This window comes from Rhea pennata, chromosome 8 (genome assembly GCF_028389875.1).
Source record: "Rhea pennata isolate bPtePen1 chromosome 8, bPtePen1.pri, whole genome shotgun sequence".
In the NCBI taxonomy this organism is placed as follows: domain Eukaryota; kingdom Metazoa; phylum Chordata; class Aves; order Rheiformes; family Rheidae; genus Rhea; species Rhea pennata.
The window spans coordinates 27,034,428-27,053,593 of NC_084670.1; the positions used below are offsets into that span (position 1 = coordinate 27,034,428).

The following is a 19,166-nucleotide window of genomic DNA, read 5'->3' on the forward strand; positions in this document are numbered from 1 at the left end:
CCAAGTTGGATGTTTTATGAAAAAAATCCAGCACTGAAGCTTTAAAAACAATAATTTACATTGTCCAGTATAAATTTAAATACTTCAAAACCATACGCATTCTGTTTTACAGGAAACTGTTTTAACCTGTTCCTTCAAAGTTTAGTACCAGCATTGAGCTGAGAATTATAAAAAACAACTTCAAGCTTACTTAGCAGAGAAACTATTAATTACCACACTAATCTATATTTTTAAGGAAAATACACATGTATTACAGCAGAACTTTGACGAAAATATAAGCTGTTGTGCTTCATGAAATATGCTTATCTACCTAAATAGGGATGTTAACAGAAGATTTCCCAAAGCACAAATGCCATAAGCATCAACGGAAAATTCCCACATCGGATACGAGGCTATATGAACTACTTGCTCAAAAATTCTACTTAGGAGCTCGCGCCATTCTCCTTAAAAAAATTACTTAAAACCTATTCGCTTAAAAATTCTGCAGACTGCAGAGGAAAAGGAGTTTAACTGAACTAGAACAAATCGAGGAGGAAAAAGCATCTCGGCGAGGTGCCGGAAACCCCGCGAATTCGGGTCGCCGCTGCCACCAAGGTGTAAAACATCAGCGACAGGGAAACGGACGCGGAAACCCGAGGCGAGCGGACCGCTACCCCCCCCCCCCCCCCCCCGCCGCGTTATCCCGAGCCAGGGGCCCGCGGCAGAGCCTCTGCGCGCTCCGCCAAAGCCCCCGCGAGGGGCCGCGCCGCCGCCGCCCCGGGGCGGGCAGGCCCCATGAGGGCGCGGCGGCCTCCCCCGCCTCAGCCCCCGGCTCGCACTTGCCTGCGAGGCCGCGGTGGGCGGCCGGGGCGCCGCGGGGAGCAGCGGCGGCGGCGGCGGCGGGTCCCGCGCAGGCGGCGCGAGGCGGCGCAGGCGGCGCGGCTCCGTGCGGCCCCCCCAGGCGCGGCCCCGCCCCGGCCGCCTCCCCGACGGCATCGCCAGGACCCGGATGCGGCCGCGCCCGCCCCGCCCCGCCGCTGCCCCGGATGCAGTCGCCGCGGGCGCTTCCCGCCCCGCCCCGCGCCTCACCATAGAGATGGCGGCGGCGGCGTGGGCCGCGCGGGCTGCCGGGAAGGGAGCGGCGTGCCCGCGCCCCGCAGCGTAGCCGGCCGGCGGCAGCGGCCGCGCCCGGGAGCCTGCGGCGGCGGCTGCCATGGCGGGAGGCAGCAGCGCCGGCGAGTGGTGCCTCATGGAGAGCGACCCGGGCGTCTTCACCGAGCTCATCAAGGGCTTCGGTGAGGGAGGAGGCGGCCGAGGGGGCGGCGGCGGCGGCGGCGGCGCGCTGAGGCCGCGGCCCGGCCCGGCCGTGTGGGGCGGGGGCGGCACGTCCCGGCGCAGACCCGCATCGCGGGGGGGAGCAGAGCTGCGTTTGCCGGGGCCGGGTGCGCCCTGGGTGGCGGGCGCGGGGCTGCGGGCGGGAGGGGCGCGGGGGAGCGGGGCGAGCTCGGCGGCGGGCCGGGCGCCCTGCGAGCGGCCGCCGGGGCGGGGAGCGGGGTCAACGGCCGCTTCTAGCGCGGCGGGCGGCAGCGTCGTGAGGACGGGGCTGCAGCAACAGAGGAATCTACGTGGGACTCTGGTCAAGGGAGCAGAATGATTTTATTCCAGATTCCATTGATTTATAATTTTCCGGCATGTCTTTGTAGCTCACGAGCGAAGCCCAGGCCTGGCTCTTCTTTTGTATTTAACTAACAGTTCAATCTTCTGTGTAGTACGTGTCAGAATTTCTGTAGACTCTGCCTTATGTTAACGTCTTGCTTGAGTGTGTTGTTTGCAATATTTTCCATATGCTACTGTGGGAAAACTTGTCTTTGTCTAGAGGTGCATAATGTTTCAAGTTTTGCTTTCAACTAGCTGAAAATGTCTTTAAAGTGTTATTTCAATTGTGCATTTTCTTCTTCCTAGCACATGAGAGGGAATGAAAAATATGTTAATCTATTCTGCTCTTTTTTTCTTTTTAATACAGCTTCATTGCAGAAACAATTTCATTATACGCACAGGAAACTCCTGAGATAAATTCTCTTGACTAATGCTTTTCTAAATGAAGATACAGGAAAGCTTGTAAATAGACTGTATTATGTGATGGACGTATAGTTTGTAACTGTTACTGCAGTTTTGTTTGTGTATCTCTTCTTACTAGTTGTGCCCCTTTTAAATGGGATTGTTGCAGAAACCTGTATCTTTCCTTTTTCAGGTTGCAGAGGAGCACAAGTTGAAGAAATATGGAGTTTGGAACCAGAGAACTTTGAAAAATTGAAGTAAGCCACTTTCTTTTCTAATCTGTACTTTTAAAAAAATTAAATCTGTTTGAACTCACTAAAAATAAGTACTAAACTCATGGTAAGGTAAGGTTTTTTTTGGTTTCCAAGGAAGTTTGTTAGAATGTTGATTTAGTCCAGTACCTGGTGATTAAGTGACCTTTTATTGATGAGTTCATATTTAAACTAGCTTCTCTGTTTATGGGAAGTGATGGTAATATCAACTGGAACATGGAAAGATATTTTTAAGGGTTTTGTCATTGGTTTGTGCTGTATCCTTTGACAAATTGCTTTACTTCTCTTCCTTGCTTTTTTTTCTTTACCTTCCCTCTTCCTTGCGTAAAATATTGCATCTGTTGCCTTTAAATTACCTACTGTAGTTATGCACTTCTATAACCTGTCTTTCCCGCAGAACCACCTCGATGTGTGTGTGAAGTCAAATATTCTTGTCATAACTGACAATGACTGATATATGGAACAATTCTGCCCTTGTTATCCAATATTAACTGTCTTGACATTTTATCTATGATGCATTAAGTGTTATTCATGTTCATATGTAAGACTTTAAGAGGAAAATGCCACTTAACCTAGGCCATTCTCTATTCCTGTGCAGATATCCTATGCTTGTATAATTGCACTTTCAGAAGTTGTATTACAGAAGATGTGATTTTTAGGTTTGGAGTTTTTTTTGTCTGGTTGAAGGTATTTGATAAGTTGCTCCTGAATGGATGCTGAATGTTGCTTTAGTGTTTTTTTTTGTTTGTTTTTTGGTTTTTTTTTTTTTGCTATCTGCAATATGCTTCATATGGTTTTTCTTCAGAATGTTACCTCTGTTAGTCATCAAGGTACAGCTTAGCTTGGTCATACTGTTAAGATGTACGTCTATGTAGTCTTGAATGGTGGCCAGCTTTTTTCCTTCCCAGACACACATCTCGTATTTTATAAAGTTAAACAGTAAGATGTTAAAGGATGTATTAGTTCTTAGCGTTTTTGATATCGCTCAAGCGACCTGTTGTTTAAGGAAATGTCTGAGATTTCTCGTCAGAGCTTTCGAAAAGTTTCACGCTCAGTGCTGTAGGTAGTCCTTCTGTGACATCCTTGCTGAGATGACATTAAGTTCAGATTGCTGTGATGAACAAGTTTTTGCTTTGATGCCACTGAAATTTTCTGTAAGAATTGTTTTCTGGAATACCAAATACGCTATAGCATAGGAGAAAGCTATTTTCTGTGCAGACATGCAGTCTGAGTAGCAAGGCAAGGTTTTAGTATAAGAGAAAAATTGATTTCTCTTACTACTTAGAGTGATAACTCAAAATATGAAGTTTCACAGGAAGCTCATTTTGTCTTTGAACATTTCATTTATGCCTAAAAGGAGTACCAAAAGTTAACTTTCTTTTCTTAGGTATGATTGACAAAGATTTTGGTAGTTGTTTATTTGTTAATAATGAATTCACAAGGGTGTCATACAACTATGAAAGTTACAATGACCAGTAAGACCAGTCTGGATGTAGGAAAATTTACTAACTGAACACCAATTCAAATTGGAATTGTTTGGCACGTATGGAAAGAAGTCAGAAATGTGTTCTTCTTAATTAAAAGACCATGCCTGCAGATTTCAGTACAGGTTCTCTATGTTTAGAAAGAAATAATTAACAGAATTACTGTATGAGGATACAATTAAATCATAGTAGAGGTTTCTGGCTTTGATATTTTTATCAATATGTGTTTTTTTTTCCTACCAATTTTATTTTTCAGGCCAGTACATGGGCTGATTTTCCTCTTCAAATGGCAGCCTGGAGAAGAACCAGCAGGTTCTGTTGTTCAGGATTCAAGATTGGATACAATATTTTTTGCTAAACAGGTAGGGCAAATTCAATATTTTCCTTAGCTCTTGAAGCAGCTTTTAATACTGAAGTATATACTAGATTTTGTTTAAAATATACACAAAGATGAGTATTTTACAAGGTGGAATTTCTTTAACAAATTCTGAGGAAAAAATGGAACTGTGTATTAAAAGACAATTAGCAAAGCAGATCTGATCTGTTAAGTCAGACAAAAATTTAATCGTGCCTAGAACAGTAAAATGTTTAGGAGAGAGCTGAGGAATGAATAAGAATAAGTAACTCCGCTGTGCCATAAAAAACATTTAGTAAATGCTTTATTTTAAGCAGAATGAGCAAATTGTGTTTTGAGTCCACTTTCAACAAATATTATGGGAAGAGATGTTTACTCCATTACAATAGTTATCTTTTGTTTCTCAAATCCTCCTTTGTCAGGTCAGAGTGACTCAAGTGGGATAGTATTTTAAGACTTTTTAGACCATTTTGGTCTAGAAACCTACTAAATAACTTTTCTGTAATTTCAAATATAAACTTGCATTTCTCATTTAAATAATGGTTGTTTATGCTAATGTAATCCACTGTGTTTCATTAAATGCAGCATAATACTGAAATTATCTGTTAGCCTTGACAGGTTGCTCTGCACATCTTTTTTTTTCAGGCAAGAACAGCAAATAAAAGTAACCCAAATAGAAGAGAAGCATTTGTTTGTTTGTCTACTTATTTATTTTTGAAAACGTGCTTCTCAAACTGTAATAAACTTAACAGTTTAAATGGAAAAGATATCCCTATACCTTTTAATTACAAAGCTATGAAGCATTCACATCAAAGGACAAATCATTAGGTTTTTAATAAGTCTCACGCATAGACTGCTTTTTCTACAAACCTAAGAGTGCTTTATATGTACATTTCACGATATAAAGCTGTTTCTACACACTTCTAGGTAAAAATAGAAATGTGGAAAACAATGTAAGCATTAGGTATATCCTTAGCTCTCCTGGCTGCTGCATACATGTGCTTCTGTTCTGCAGATAATTCTTTCATTTGATTTTTGTATAATCCCATTCCTGTTTCATGCTCTTCTGGATGACTTTATTCCTTGGTCTTTTCTAATACTATTTGCTTTACTCTTCCCTTACTGCAGCTCTTGAGTTCTGCTAAGCAGTTTCTGTTACTGTTATGGTGCAATGATCAGCAGTAGTTTAACCTAGTATCTTTATAGGTTGATTAGTCTCATGAGTACTGTTTTATTAGGTTATACGTTCTACCTAATCAAACACACTGTTAACATTATCCATAGGCTGTGGCTATAGAAATGTCTTGACAGGAAGAACCTTGGGGTGAATCCTTAACTCTCAAAGGGTAATTACCTGGCAGGAAGAAAAAGATTCTGATTTGAACCTTGGGAGATTTTCAGGTTAAAGATTTATCCTCTTTCAAGGGATTTCATCTGCCTTGTTTCTTGTGACTAGGTGAAGTTCTCCCAGAATGGCCATTCTTGTGACCTCTGAAAAATTTGAAAGCATTTGTCTGTTTGCTCCTTTGTTTGCTTTCCCCCCACCCACTTCCACTTTCCTTCTGCAGCATGGCACTGTGTCTAAAAGCAAGTAGCTACGATGAGCTTTTTTGAGCTTAAAGCTGGAGCTGCAGAATATAAATCACAAAACTTGCGTAACATTAAACTTGCTAACAAAAGTACTAGAAAATTGAAGGCTAACAATGAAAAGTCCGTGTTTATATTATAGCATTTTTGAAGCATTTATACTTTACTGTCTTTCGAAGACTGAAAATATTAAATTTCTCTTTGCCTTGGGAGATGAAGGAGCTTTCTGATGATCTTCTGATCTTCTTCATCTTTCACGTGGTACTCTTTAAAGAGGCTGACTATGCTGAAGTGACTGTAAGAACTTACTAATTTTCCAGTGTAGAAAGTAGTTAACAAAAGCGTTCACTATTTTAAAATAGTAGTACCTAGTTAAGCCACTTGGTGGCATGAAATATATATTTCAAAAGTAACCTGCAAAGAGTTTAAAATTTGAATATCTTTTTGATGTTTTAGTTTTGTCTGTTAGTCAAGTGCAGTAGCTTAGCTTAGCTAAGCTACATGTGTGCTTAGCTTTCCTGTCAGATCAGCTTCGCCCGGGCTGAGCTACTGTGGCCAAATAAATACTGAAATAGTCACAGGAAAATGAAAAATAGCAGTCAAGAGACCAATGAAATAAATTGTTTTTATATTTTAGGGGGATTTGTAGTACATACTTAATTTTGATCACTTTCACTTTGGGGGAAGTTAGCCTTTGTTAGAGATCCTACCAGACAAGCTATCTTGCGAGTACTAACAGTGTTTTGTAAGGCTACATTTTCTCATGCAAATGGTTGAGCTGATGATTTGCCTCTGATGAGAGCAGAAGGTCTTGGTCCTCCCAACCTGCTTTTCCTTTTGACTGCACAGTTCTGTTTCTCTTTTGCGATGGTTCAGATGCTCATTAAAATTCCATGAGCCAATTCAGCTCATTAGCCAGCAGTTTTCTATAGATCTGCTGTGTGTCTTTTTTGTCTTGGTCTTTTGCCACATGATGAGATGTATGGCTTCACTGAGTCCGTAGTAGCCAAAGCTGGTAAAAGGTAAGTGAGGGGGGACGGGAATCTCCTTATGATAGTGCTGAGCTTACTGCAGTTCTTGCAGCCATGGTCTGTGAATCCTGCTGAGTCACCCAGCAGCACAAGGGAAGACAAGCGTTGATATTAAATAATTCTATTGTAAAATAGCAGCTCCCCTAAACTGCCATGCAACTGGGCTCATGTCCCTTTCTTGTTTTTTCCTTCCACGTGTTTAAGTTCAGTTGTATGGTGGCTTTGAGGAAGTGGAGGTTTGTTATCTTTCAATAGTCTTTTTCAGATCATTTGTCAAGACCTTTTTTTCCTAAAAATAAATAATACAGAGACAGAAATTTTTTTTTTTTTTAAAAAAAAAAACCACTGCCTGCGTCTTGCAAAACTGCTATTCCTAATTTTTTAAAAATAATAGTGATGAATAGTGTAACCTAATGTTCACTTGTAGTGTGGAATCACAGAGCAAATAGATTTCTTGCTGGGGTTAGCAAAGTCTTATGAGAAGCTGAAAAGTCTACAGTAAAACAGTTGTGCAGCAAATGTTTAAGACAATTGATCTGTATCTTCAAAAGCGACATGGAGCATTAATAATCTCAAAAAGTCTGTTTGACTCTTTATACTAGATTTGTTTAGATTGTAATATTTTTAAAGGAAAAAAAATGTACGGGAAGAAATAATCTGTTTTACTGCAGAGGAGTTTTAAAATGTCATTCTGGGTCTTCTGTGATCAAGGCTAAGTAGACGTTACATACATAACAGCAATTCAGTATGGGAAATGAACAATATCAACAGCACAGCTCTATTTCTGTTCCTGTTTAATTAAATGTTCCATTCTGAAAATCTTTTTGTTTATTTATTTGGAAGCTTTAGCCAAGTATAAAAGGCCACAGGCATCTTGCAAAATAGTGTTAAATATGTGTTGGGAAACGCACACAATTTTTACAGGAAGCTTGTGCATGTTCGCATTTTACTAATAGCCACTTTCGTAGCGATGTTTATCTGAATTTTAAATGACAGTTATATCTTATTCAAAGTTAAATCATGAGTATATTGGGTGGGGGGGGAAGCTAAATTTTAAATCTGTCTATATGCATGCGTGGTCAGTTTTATGTGCACTCATTTTAAATTTGGCCTCCCTGTTATGCCTAGGTATGATATGGTCCTCTGTTTGAGGCCACAGAACTCTGGATGATCTTACATACCCTTTGAGCTAGGATACCTAGGCACAATGAGGTGAGTTAAGGATACAATTTCAGCCTTAACTCTGAATTTCCGAATTTCTGTATTGCTTAAGTTGGCCCTTACCATTATTTTTCACGCAGTGGTTACATGATTGAACCACTCAATCTATTCAGCAAGCCTCAGCTCTGTTTTGAACAGCTGTATTCTGTGCTGATCATTGCAGAAGTAGAAACATCCCTTGAGGAAAAAAATACTGTTGCTGTGGACTTTGCGTGCTTCCGTCAGTCTTTTTTTTTTCTTCCCCCCTCCAGTAGCCCTTTCAGATTTTATTACTGAAGTATTATATTAGAATCATGCCTTTATTTTGTGCCATATATTGATTTTTATGCTGCATTGTGATGATAAAATGTTACGATTGTGATAATAGAACATCAGCTCCATCAATTGGGAATAAAAGCTACCTACCTTCAGAAGCAAGATCTAGTTAATGATACTGTTAACAACAAAAAATTGGTTTATGACACTTTGTATGTCACTAATGGGAACTCATTATTTATATTTTTCAACATTTCCAATGCTTCTGTTGATCTTAAAAAGCAAAATTCTTGAGATTTTCACATTCTGTGACATTAAACTAGACTGTATATCCATGTTGAAGCTAACCTTGGAATAACAAATGACTTAATTTAGAAGAAGAAAAATGACCTTGCAATGCATCAAATCGAAGTCAGAAATGGATTTTTGGTAATGGAATGTGTTGTTTGTGGGAGGAGCATACCCTTATTCCAAAGGGTGACTTAGTCAAATAAGGTAGGGGTTTAGGCAACTTCTAGAACTTTGTTCTAATGCTGAGTTGTTGGCATTGGGCTTTGTAAAACCAACTGTATTGTAACATGTGGATGCTTTCTAAATAAGCCCATGAGATTTGCGGTTATATCACAGGGCCATCCAGAGTGTTTGGGGGGAGGGTTTTTTTGTTTTATTTTGTTTTTTTGAAAACAAAATAAATGAATGGAAGATGTAAATCAAGGATTTTGTTCTGAAACCTTGTAGTTTCGCTAGCAGAATTTTTCAAATGCGGATATCTGTTTTTAGCTGGGATTGTAATATTGATCAGTCAAATATCTGTCTGGGACTTCACGGATGGAGATGTATGGGCAAGTGTTGATATTCCTGAACAAATACAGAAAATCCTTCCAAGTTTTTTCCAGTCAAAATATTAGGCCAAAAAGGATTTTTCTAGGACAAACTGTGTATGTCTGGCAGAAAATGTATTTTTCTGCAATTAATACTGAGACACCTTAAGTAACAGAGATATGTTGGGAATTAAGATGGTTGGGTCTCCTGACCTCTGTCTCTCTAAAAAGGCTCACTAGCTTGGGTGTATAGCAGTGCTGGACTGGCTCTGTGCATTGATAGGATGTTGTATCCATGTAATAAGCCTTGTACTCGTCTGCATTTGGTGCTGCAGTTGCCTCCCCCTTGCTCTGCCCTCTTCACCCTGTTTGGAAACCTCTGCTAGGTACCTTCTCCATCCATCTTGGTACTCGCTCATGTCATCTAGACCCAGGAACACATTATCTTCTTGCACCTGTCATCTGCTGTTCCTCCTTTCCTGCAGCTACAGGAATAGTCCTGCTTGCTTTTCTTTACTTTTAGTCTCACACTTTATGAAGTGTTTATAGGTCTGTCATGTATTTCCATTTCATCGGCAGGGGACAACTGATCTTCTAAGATCTACATTTGTTGCACATTGTCTTCTAGGAATAAAATAAGACATTTGATTTAACCTGATTCTTGTACATTTAAACAGACTACTTTTAGTATTTTTTCTTATTCCAACTACAATATAGAAGACATATTTGATGAAACCACAAATTTCATGCTGAGTTTCATTTTTCCTTCTATTTTTGCTGTTACTGTGAACTCATGTTTCCACCTGTTTCAGTTTCTGTGTTGATACAGCCTCTAGACTCAAAACTTCTCTTTTCATTTCTATTTGCCTTTTCAAACTTCTTATTGCGTTAATGCTCTGTCAGAGCAACTGATCATTCCATCCATCATTATTTTTTGTAAAGAATTATTATGTAGTGTTCGCTCTCCCTTTAATGTCCTGTACTAGCTATCATTTTTGCAGCTGAAGAGTTCCTATGGTGTCTTTTCATTCTAAAAGCATACTTTTTGCCATAGTCCTCTCTCCTGTTAATACTATCTTCTTTTTGCCTTTTCTGACAGCTTAATTAATGCAACCTTTGCAGCCAGGTTACTACTTCAGGTTAGCTCACTGTAGTCTACTTGGGATCTTCCTACTTTCATCTTAGTGTTACTTTTACTACTGTTGTTGGTGTCATTCCCAATCGTATCTCAGAGAACCTTTAGTTCTTGGTTCTCTTTCCTATGTTATAGCACTAATTCTTTACAATTTTGTCATTCTATTAGACTATGGTGGGGTTTTGTGTGTGTGTGTGTGTTCTTTTTTTTTTCCCCCTTTTTTTTTGCTACTGCTTATTATTTCATTTCCCTTGATGGATATTTCATAAATACGTGATTTCCTAGCCTGTAACTTACATACCTGCAGTCTGTGAGGTTTCACTCACTGTAATATATATTCTGCATGTATCACTGACTTTCTTGATGATATTTTAAATGAAATAGTGATTTTTTTCCTTAAGTGTTTTATTATTTATTTGTTTTGTCATCCAGACTGTAAGGATGTGATTTGAACCAAGAACACCTAAGTGTTACTGAAGTATTAAAAATCTGGCATCTGATATGGCATATAGTATTAATGTAGTTGAATCTTACAAAAGATGTAAAGAAGGGGGAGATATCTGAGGCTGTTTCTTGTGCAGGAATAACAATGCAAAGGGCAAGGAGGTTAAAGAAAAGTGAAGAATAGGCTGCTCACTTTCTGCCTAGTTTTGTCATCTGTACTACAGCTGTCTATATTGAGTGGGCAGAATTTAGTAAATATTGGGGAAATTAGTCTCTCTTACCTGACATTTACACAGCTAAGGACAATTCCAGGAGTGTAATTCCACTTTTTCCATGAAATGCCTCTAAATCAATTCAGTTTTCTATGCAAAACAGAGTATCATCTTGCACGAGGAAGAAGTTAAGTTTATATGTCAGTAATTTAATAAAATAGTTCAGTGTTGGAATGCAATCCAATCCCACAGTGCCTAATTTACTTAGGGCTCATGAAATAACAGACTCAGATGACTAACATCCTGTACCTTGCAGGAGCTAAAACAGAAAGAGTTCTGACATCAGAATTCCTTTTCTTTCCCTTCCCCTCCCTGTGACACTTTGTCACAGAAAAGGTTTTACTTTAAGAACTGGTTTTAACTATAAAACAGATTTGATCTTCTTTTTTTGTTTCCTTTCTTTTCATTGGAAGCGGTTTTACATTCACAGCCCTGAATTAATTTTCTGGTTTTATTTTTAAAAACACCCCTCTCTCCTAGTCTTAAGGTTTAAGTGATGTCTTGAATTGGAAAATTTTCATAGACTAAATATACATTTTTTTTTTGTCTGCAGTTCACTGAGAAGAAGCTGTTCATATGAAATCCCTGTTATATTTAACACTATCCTACTATTTGATTACAGTGTTTTTAATTCAGTCTGCATTACCCGTATCAGTTGCAGGTCACGGAGAGGAGAAAGAAAAAAAAAAAAAAAACTGACCAAACACCTAATCTTCTGAGATGATGTTTAATATTCCTAGTCATTTCTGTTTCACTTTCTTTAAACACAGCACTTCAGCTTGATTATTGTTAAACAGCATTAAAGGCATGGCTGTAATGTCAAGAGCTTTATTTGTATTTTCTAAAAATGAGATATTTAACACAACAATAGAATCTATATATAACGGTATTACACAATCTGATAAATTAAATGCTAGGTTAAAATTGATAGTTGTGTTGCAAATTATGAAATAAGTGAAAAATCTAAATTCTCTTTTGATTTATTGTTCAGCAAACTGTCTCATCAAAGACTGGGACATCTTTAAATTTTCTGGGTTTGTCCCTAAGATATTTGATATGCTTCTTCAGACCTAATTAAAAAAAAAAAAAAAAAAAAAAAAAGTCTAGGTTCCATGATGTACTTTATTGTCCAAAATGACAAAATGAATCATCTTTGGACTCCTATTAAGGAGAGTGATTTGCTTTTTTTTCTTTCTTTCTTTTTCCTTTTTTTTCTTCTCCTGCTCTCTCTCTCTCTTTTAAGACAGTAGAAATAATAACCTGATTTTAATTGCTTGCTTTGAGTAGTACTCTCTTGTCAGTCCACTGTAATCAATGGTTCCTATCTTTTTTTTCTTTTTGGTCCTTTATTAATTGTTTTACGGAGGAGGGGAAACAGTGAAATGTTTCAGAGGTGTGAAATATTTGTTTTATCACAGAGTTGTATGTGATGGCCATCCAGTGTTCTCTGTATTAGTTTTCTGCAGCAAGGACTCTTTAGAGGCTACTAAGACCAGGTTTGCTGCCTGCTTTTAGAGTGAAGCTGTACATCAAATCAACAATAAAAATGTGTGTTTATAATGGAAAATGTTACCCAACTTAAAATTTTAATTTTGTCACCACTACTGAACAAATCCTCAACACTTGCACTTTTTTCTAGGTAATAAATAATGCTTGTGCTACTCAAGCCATAGTAAGTGTGCTATTAAATTGTGCTCATCAAGATATTCATCTAGGAGAGACTCTTTCAGAATTTAAAGAATTTTCACAAAGTTTTGATGCTGCGGTAAGTGCCTACTATTTTCTGAATTTAAGGTATTATAGTACTGTATGTACAGTGGCTTATAATTTTATTCTGTTTTTGATTTTTAGATGAAAGGTTTGGCACTAAGCAACTCAGAAGTAATTCGGCAGGTTCACAACAGTTTTGCCAGGTAACAGGATGTTTTAAATGTTGTACATGTAGGCAGAATTCAGGCAATTTTTTTCACTGCATTCATTTCATTTATTTGCAGGCAACAGATGTTTGAATTTGATGCAAAGTCTTCAGCAAAAGAAGAAGATGCATTTCATTTTGTAAGCTATGTTCCTGTTAATGGACGGCTGTATGAACTAGATGGATTAAGGGAAGGACCAATTGATTTAGGTAATATTTTATATCTTCTAAATGTCTTTCACTTTAACAGTTACTTTAAATCAAAGATTACTTGAGAGAAGTCCTGTAGAATAATGATGACAAGAAATAAAGATGTCTATTTTACCTGCTAAACTCAGGAGGGCTGACCTGAGCTTGCCAGTTAGGACAGTCTGAATAGGCAGAGTTTCAGGATGGAGTGTTGTTCTGAAAATCTGCCTGACTGTTCAGGCCTTAAAATGAGATTTAACCTCTGTCTTAGTATCTTTGCTTTGTACTTCACATAAGTAATAGGTAATTAATTCTGTGTAGCCATTATTTCTTCGAAAAGCTTTGCAAGTTTTGAGCGTTGTTAAAACATGTAACCTTTGCTGAAATGTATAACAGAATAAATTATTATGGAGGAGGGAGAATTGTATATCATCCTGGCTTTTTCTTAATTTGTCATACCAGTTAATCGTTTCTATCATACAAAAATCATATGTAATTTACATTTTTCTGTTGTTTCTTGTCATAAACAAATGTTAGATGCTTTTGCCCTTAAAATGTAGTTCTGCTCCGTTGCTTTGGCCAGTACATTACATAAATATTATTACTGAAAAATGTGTCATCCTCCTCATAAAAATGTAACCTGAATATTTTGAGACTGTTGAGACTTGGGCAGTTGCCCAAGAAAAAATTCTTACTGTCTGATGGTGGTGCGTAAGCCTTAATTATGTAAATCCTGAATTTGCAATAAACTTTGCGAAGAAGTTTAGTTTTTTCTTCCTTTGTATTTCTTTTGTCTAGGTGCATGCAATCAAGATGACTGGATAAGTGCTGTGCGGCCTGTCATAGAGAAACGTATACAAAAGTAAATAGTCATGATGCTTTTAAAATATGGCACTTTATGTGTGTGTAAAAATTCCTTAATCTTAACTTCCTTTAATTAAAGGCTTTCACCTGAATTTCTAAGAAATCAATATGTACATAAGATGATGCGTAAGCTTAATGTACAACTAAGTGAAATATTATTTAATGAAAGTAGGTGTCTGTATTGTGAAGAGGGATCCTATTAGTACTCTGAGAGAGAAAGAACAAGGTAATTTTCACACAGAGATCCACAGCTGTCTAACACAGAGTTAACAAATGTGTTATTACTGTGGATAATGTTTGGATGCTATCTCTAACTCAAAATACCAGGTAATCCAACATTACAACAGGTATTTATAGGAAAAAAAATTAGCTTTTGGCTTGTTTGGGAAATCTAAGTTAGAAAAACATACTACAAAAGTCTTCTAGCATCTCAACCTTGATGCCAAACTGCAACCTCCAAAACACATTAGAAATAAAATTTTGGCTTTATGCTCTTTTTAGAGAATAATTTTCAAAGGGTCTTTTTTACTTGTACACTGGTATTTGATAAAGAAAACATTTGCTGCCAGATCACATTTAGAGAATTTGAACTCTGAAAGGGCTACAAATCTGTTTATTCAACTTTCTTTTCACATTTGTGGAAAAGAGGTCTTGAACATTTACCAACAAGAAGTAAAAATGTTGAGAAAGTTTAAAATATATATAGTGGGCAGCAGTCCTATGCAAGTAATGTTGTCGGCCATATCGTATATGGTCTTGCCTTTTGGTCACAGTTTCAAATTTTTTGGTTTTTGTGACCAGGGACAGGAATATTGTAACATACTAGGAGAGCAGGTTACTGAAAGTTACAGTTTGAGTAGTGCTGATCTGAGATACAAGTTTGTTTTGTGATAGGATTAGATCTGCAGCGCAACTGAATTTCATAGCTCTGGTTTTTTTTTGTTGTTTTTTTTTTAGCCTGCAAAATGCATTCCCATATAATGAAGGAAACTGGTGGAGGTTTTTGAGTTGTCATGTAAAAAGATTAATTTGGAAAACTTCTTGCTCCTCTCATTTAGATACAGTGAAGGAGAGATAAGGTTTAACTTGATGGCCATTGTATCTGACAGGAAAATGATATATGAGCAGAGGATTGCAGAGTTACAGCGGCAACTTGCAGAGGTAGGTCAGGGTATTTTAAGTTACTGGAGCTATTCTATGTCTTGACTTTGTTATGCACCTCCTCTGACTTTCCTTTTTCCCCTGCTCCAAAAGGAGCATTAACTAAGGAAAGCAGGGAAAGGATTATGAGATTCCTGTCAAGCACACTGCAGTGCTCTGTGGTGATACCTGTGGCAGCTCTGGTTAGCTCCAAGGGAGCTATTTCAGACACTGGGTACAGTATGACCACCTCATTGTGGCTCTCTGTTCTGGTTAGTATGCTGTAGTAGTGCAACTGTTCTTTTCCTAGTACTTGAGCTAAATTGCTTGTAAATTAACTACAGAAAATCCTAGAATGCTCCTGTAACTGTAAGCAAAACTGACTGTTTATGTATAGGAATAGAAATATCATAAAGGCAAGACTTTCTTTTAGGAAAGGCATGCTATAACTTCTTGATCCATTTAACTTTTTCTCTTTTTGTGGAAGGAGGAACCTATGGATACAGACCAGAGTAGTAATATGTTAAGTTCTATACAGTCAGAAGTTGCAAAATACCAGATGCTAATTGAAGAAGAGAACCAAAAATTAAAAAGATACAAGGTACGTAGTCTTTGTTTGATCAAACGATCAAAAAAAATCTTAAGAAAAAGCCAGCTTTCCTGTCTGTGGGAGGCTATTGTAATTAGTCTGAAGGAATTAGATAGGTATTAGAAAGACCTGTGTGTTATGTATTTTATGTAAATTGGCATGTTATTCTGGAATTCTCAGTTTGCTTACCAGCTTGCTGCTTTCTAGAATAAATCTTGCAAATCAGTTTGTGATGCTCACTGCTCTCTTTGGTGTGTTATTTATATTTTTCTCACTTAAAAAGATAAATTATTTATTAAGTATAGTGAATTCTGAAACTCCTGCAAAGAAATTGCTTTATGTGCCCCAGAAGGCTTATCAGCATGTTGCAGCTGGAATCACTAATTATGCAACCGTATATAATAGTGGCTATTTGGTAGGATTTTTTTTTCTCTTTTGACTATGGCTTTTAAATGTTAATCTTGTTGTCTTTTTCTACAGAGCATTTATGTTAGTTCTTTCAGACCTTCTTACCGTTAGTGAAATATGTTGATGCATTGATTGATAAGAAGTATAATTATAGGATAATCAGTATTAATGAAAATGAGATAAGGAAAAGTTTCTCTGAGATCCTAAGTTACAGCTTTTTTTAAAAAATTCCAAAATACTTTTCAGGGAATGTTTTCAGGAATTAAAGCCAGGTAACCATGTTGTGGGGTTTTTCTTTTTCTTCTTTAATCTCATAACTTTTTTTTGGCTAGAAAGTACCTAGATTATTGTAAAATCAATTGTTTTAAAATAAGCTACCTCAAAGGAGCTGTATCAACTTTGGTAAAGATATATATATATATATATCAAAGGTTACAGAAACCTTTTTTTTGCATAAAACTTGTTTCACTAGTTTCTAGAAAGTACACGAACAATATTTCAGTAATTCTAATGACAATTTAAAATGAGTCTCTACAGGACACTTAATGAGTGTCTCTTCAGAGTTGTAAAGTGTCATGGTTACCTGTCTTTAAAGCACTGTCTCGCAAACCTTATTCCGTAGGATCATGATATAATTGAATAAATTATTCCCCCCCAAAAAACACATAAATCCCAAAGCATGCAGTTTACCAAATGTGCAAGTAAGCAAACAAATGAAATTGGTGGGGCAGAACACTTAAACTTACTAATTGGATGTGAAAAATTGTGGAAACACTGCATAAGGGTCTTTCCTCCCATTTGGGTCTATGAAGATCATTCCCTCCCCCCCCCCCTTTTTTTTTAAGGGGAGAACTTCCTACCATTGTAACAGCTGCAAATTATTCAGCATAATGAAAATAATTATATTTTTGCATTGCTAAAACATTTAAGCATTCAACCAAGGTTCGGGCCATGACTTGCTAGGGAGTGTAAAAATACATAAGATGATAAATCACAATTTAAGTTAAAGAGAAAGTGAAAAGTTCAAATTGCAATACTTAAACCATAGATCCTGCTTAATCTCTGAGGATTTGGGGGTAATATGGCAAAAGACCATGGGGACAGTTTGTCCCTTATACAGTAATTTTATCTAACGTGTACTTTCTTACCTGATATGTTCAGAAGTTTATTACTTGGGCCCCATTTAGCTGGCTAATTCTTAAAAAGAACCAGTTTAGGGGAAGAAAAATCCTCTTTTAGTCGGGTAATAATTTTATTACTGCTTTAATATTTTTAGATCGAAAATATTAGAAGAAAACATAACTACCTGCCTTTCATCATGGAATTATTAAAGACTCTAGCAGAACACCAACAGTTAATACCACTTGTAGAAAAAGTGAGTATTTTTGGATGCCTTTTGAGAAACAATACATTATTATAATTTTTCATACTTTTAAGTAGAAAGTTAATACGATAGTCAAGTGTCTAGGATGGCATGGCATGGGTTTGTTTATTGGAATTTTCTATTTTGAACTGTATTGCTGGTTTATGTGATAGTACCTTGCAATTCTCAAGAGGTACCATTCTAACCAAGATGGGAGGACAAAGGACCCACCGGCTTTGTTCTTCTGTGCAAAGGCAAACAGTATCTCCCCTTTGATAATTTAAAGCTTTTTAATTTGATATATCCATAAACAACTTAATATCAATTAGGTGATCATGTTACAGGACATAAGATGGTATAACACAAAGCGTATGTATATGTGTACCTTTAAATAATCTTCAGCTTGACAAGGGATGTCAGAATGACACTGAGAACTCTACCGTGTGCTAACTGGAGTTATACATCATAATTCTGGTAGAAATTTTATTTTTTCAGTGTGGAGAAGCCCACATCATGTCTATGTCCAAGACTGGTCCTTCTTGCCTGGAATTGTAAAATTGTAAAACTTTAGTTCTTTTTTTCCTTTTTTTTTTTTCCTCCCCTCCCCTGTCAACACTAGATGGCAACCTTTGCACAAAACTTCTGGTAATTTAAACTGAAGAAATTTAGCTCTCCATTTTCTCTTTCTTGATACTGATTTACTGGCTTTATATGTTGTCTAGCTATTAATGTTTATATTTCTGTTAAGATTTAAATTAAGACATGTTAATTAAATGATGTAACCTATCTGTAACCTATCCCCTGTTACCCTATCAAGGATATTAAACTGTAGGAGTATTGAAGTACTTGACATGAATTGTAGTAACATCATAGTGCTGACTTGCATGTATGCTGTGTGCACTAGGCGGGATCTCTAGTTTTGAACTTGCATTGAAAGAAAGAGCTATATATTATTTAATGAGCTCATTAATTTAGCTGAATTTATGTAGGAAAGTAGGCTTGTAGGCTACTGGTTTACAGTACAGCTGTTTTAGAAATGTCTAGATTTATACTACTTTAATAAATTGCCTGGGAGATAAAGAAGGCAAATTATTTCAGTAGCTGTTTGTGCTTCTCTCTGTGCATGTACAGGTCTAGAGGAACTACTTTGGCTTAAATGTGTTCCAAAAAATGTAAACTACCTTTCATTTCTTTTTTATTTTGAATTCAACTTTTAAAATTTTCCTTCTTTGTATGGATTTGTAATTCTTTTCCATATTGATAGAGATGGCTATTTTAGAGTTGGAATATTATAATAGGTTATAATTGAGCTGGAAAAAATATGGATTATTTTCTTACCAGAATTTAACATCATCTCCTTCTGCTTTCTAGGCAAAAGAAAAACAGAATGCCAAGAAAGTTCAGGAGGCTAAGTGAAGATGACTTTGAAAAATGCATACGATTATGTGCTTCTGAAACTGTTTTCATGGCAGCAAATAAAACTTTTCATAAACTTTAAATTTTGTCCAGCGCACGTTTGACAATTGTAACGGTTTGTCTTGTACTGTATGCACGGGTCTAATTTTTTTTCTTCTTCTGCATCATGTGCATGTAGTACTACTAAGTAATGTTTAGATTCTCTTGATCAAATTCAGTATTTAATAGTATCGCACTTCCAAAAGCTTGGGAAATAGATCTGAAAATGCCTTGTTAAAACATTTTGTCCCTCAAATATATGATGATGATGCAGAAAATGCCATAATTTCAATATAAGCATGAGCTTTCTTTGCTCATCCGTATTAATT

At 37.2% G+C, this 19,166-nt stretch overlaps 1 protein-coding gene across 1 annotated transcript; it reads left to right on the forward strand.

The window, feature by feature from the left end:
* Positions 1–1,066: 1,066 nt before the first annotated feature.
* On the forward strand, positions 1,067–18,881 carry UCHL5 (ubiquitin C-terminal hydrolase L5). The gene is made up of 11 exons (XM_062580992.1): positions 1,067–1,274; positions 2,231–2,294; positions 4,050–4,155; positions 12,554–12,679; positions 12,766–12,827; positions 12,909–13,039; positions 13,817–13,880; positions 14,941–15,043; positions 15,510–15,623; positions 17,296–17,394; positions 18,754–18,881. The coding sequence occupies exons 1-11, from the start codon at positions 1,193–1,195 to the stop codon at positions 18,796–18,798; spliced, it is 996 nt and encodes a 331-aa protein (XP_062436976.1). The 5' UTR covers positions 1,067–1,192; the 3' UTR covers positions 18,799–18,881.
* The last annotated feature ends 285 nt before the right edge of the window (positions 18,882–19,166 follow it).

What these genes read in the sequence shown, in the direction of transcription:
- UCHL5 (XM_062580992.1), top strand. Translation starts at nt 1,193, where the DNA reads ATGGCGGGAGGCAGCAGCGCCGGCGAGTGGTGCCTCATGGAGAGCGAC. An exon ending in CACAAAGTTTTGATGCTGCG is followed by an intron (nt 12,680 to 12,765) that starts GTAAGTGCCTAC and finishes TTTGATTTTTAG; the next exon opens with ATGAAAGGTTTGGCACTAAG. An exon ending in AAAAATTAAAAAGATACAAG is followed by an intron (nt 15,624 to 17,295) that starts GTACGTAGTCTT and finishes TAATATTTTTAG; the next exon opens with ATCGAAAATATTAGAAGAAA.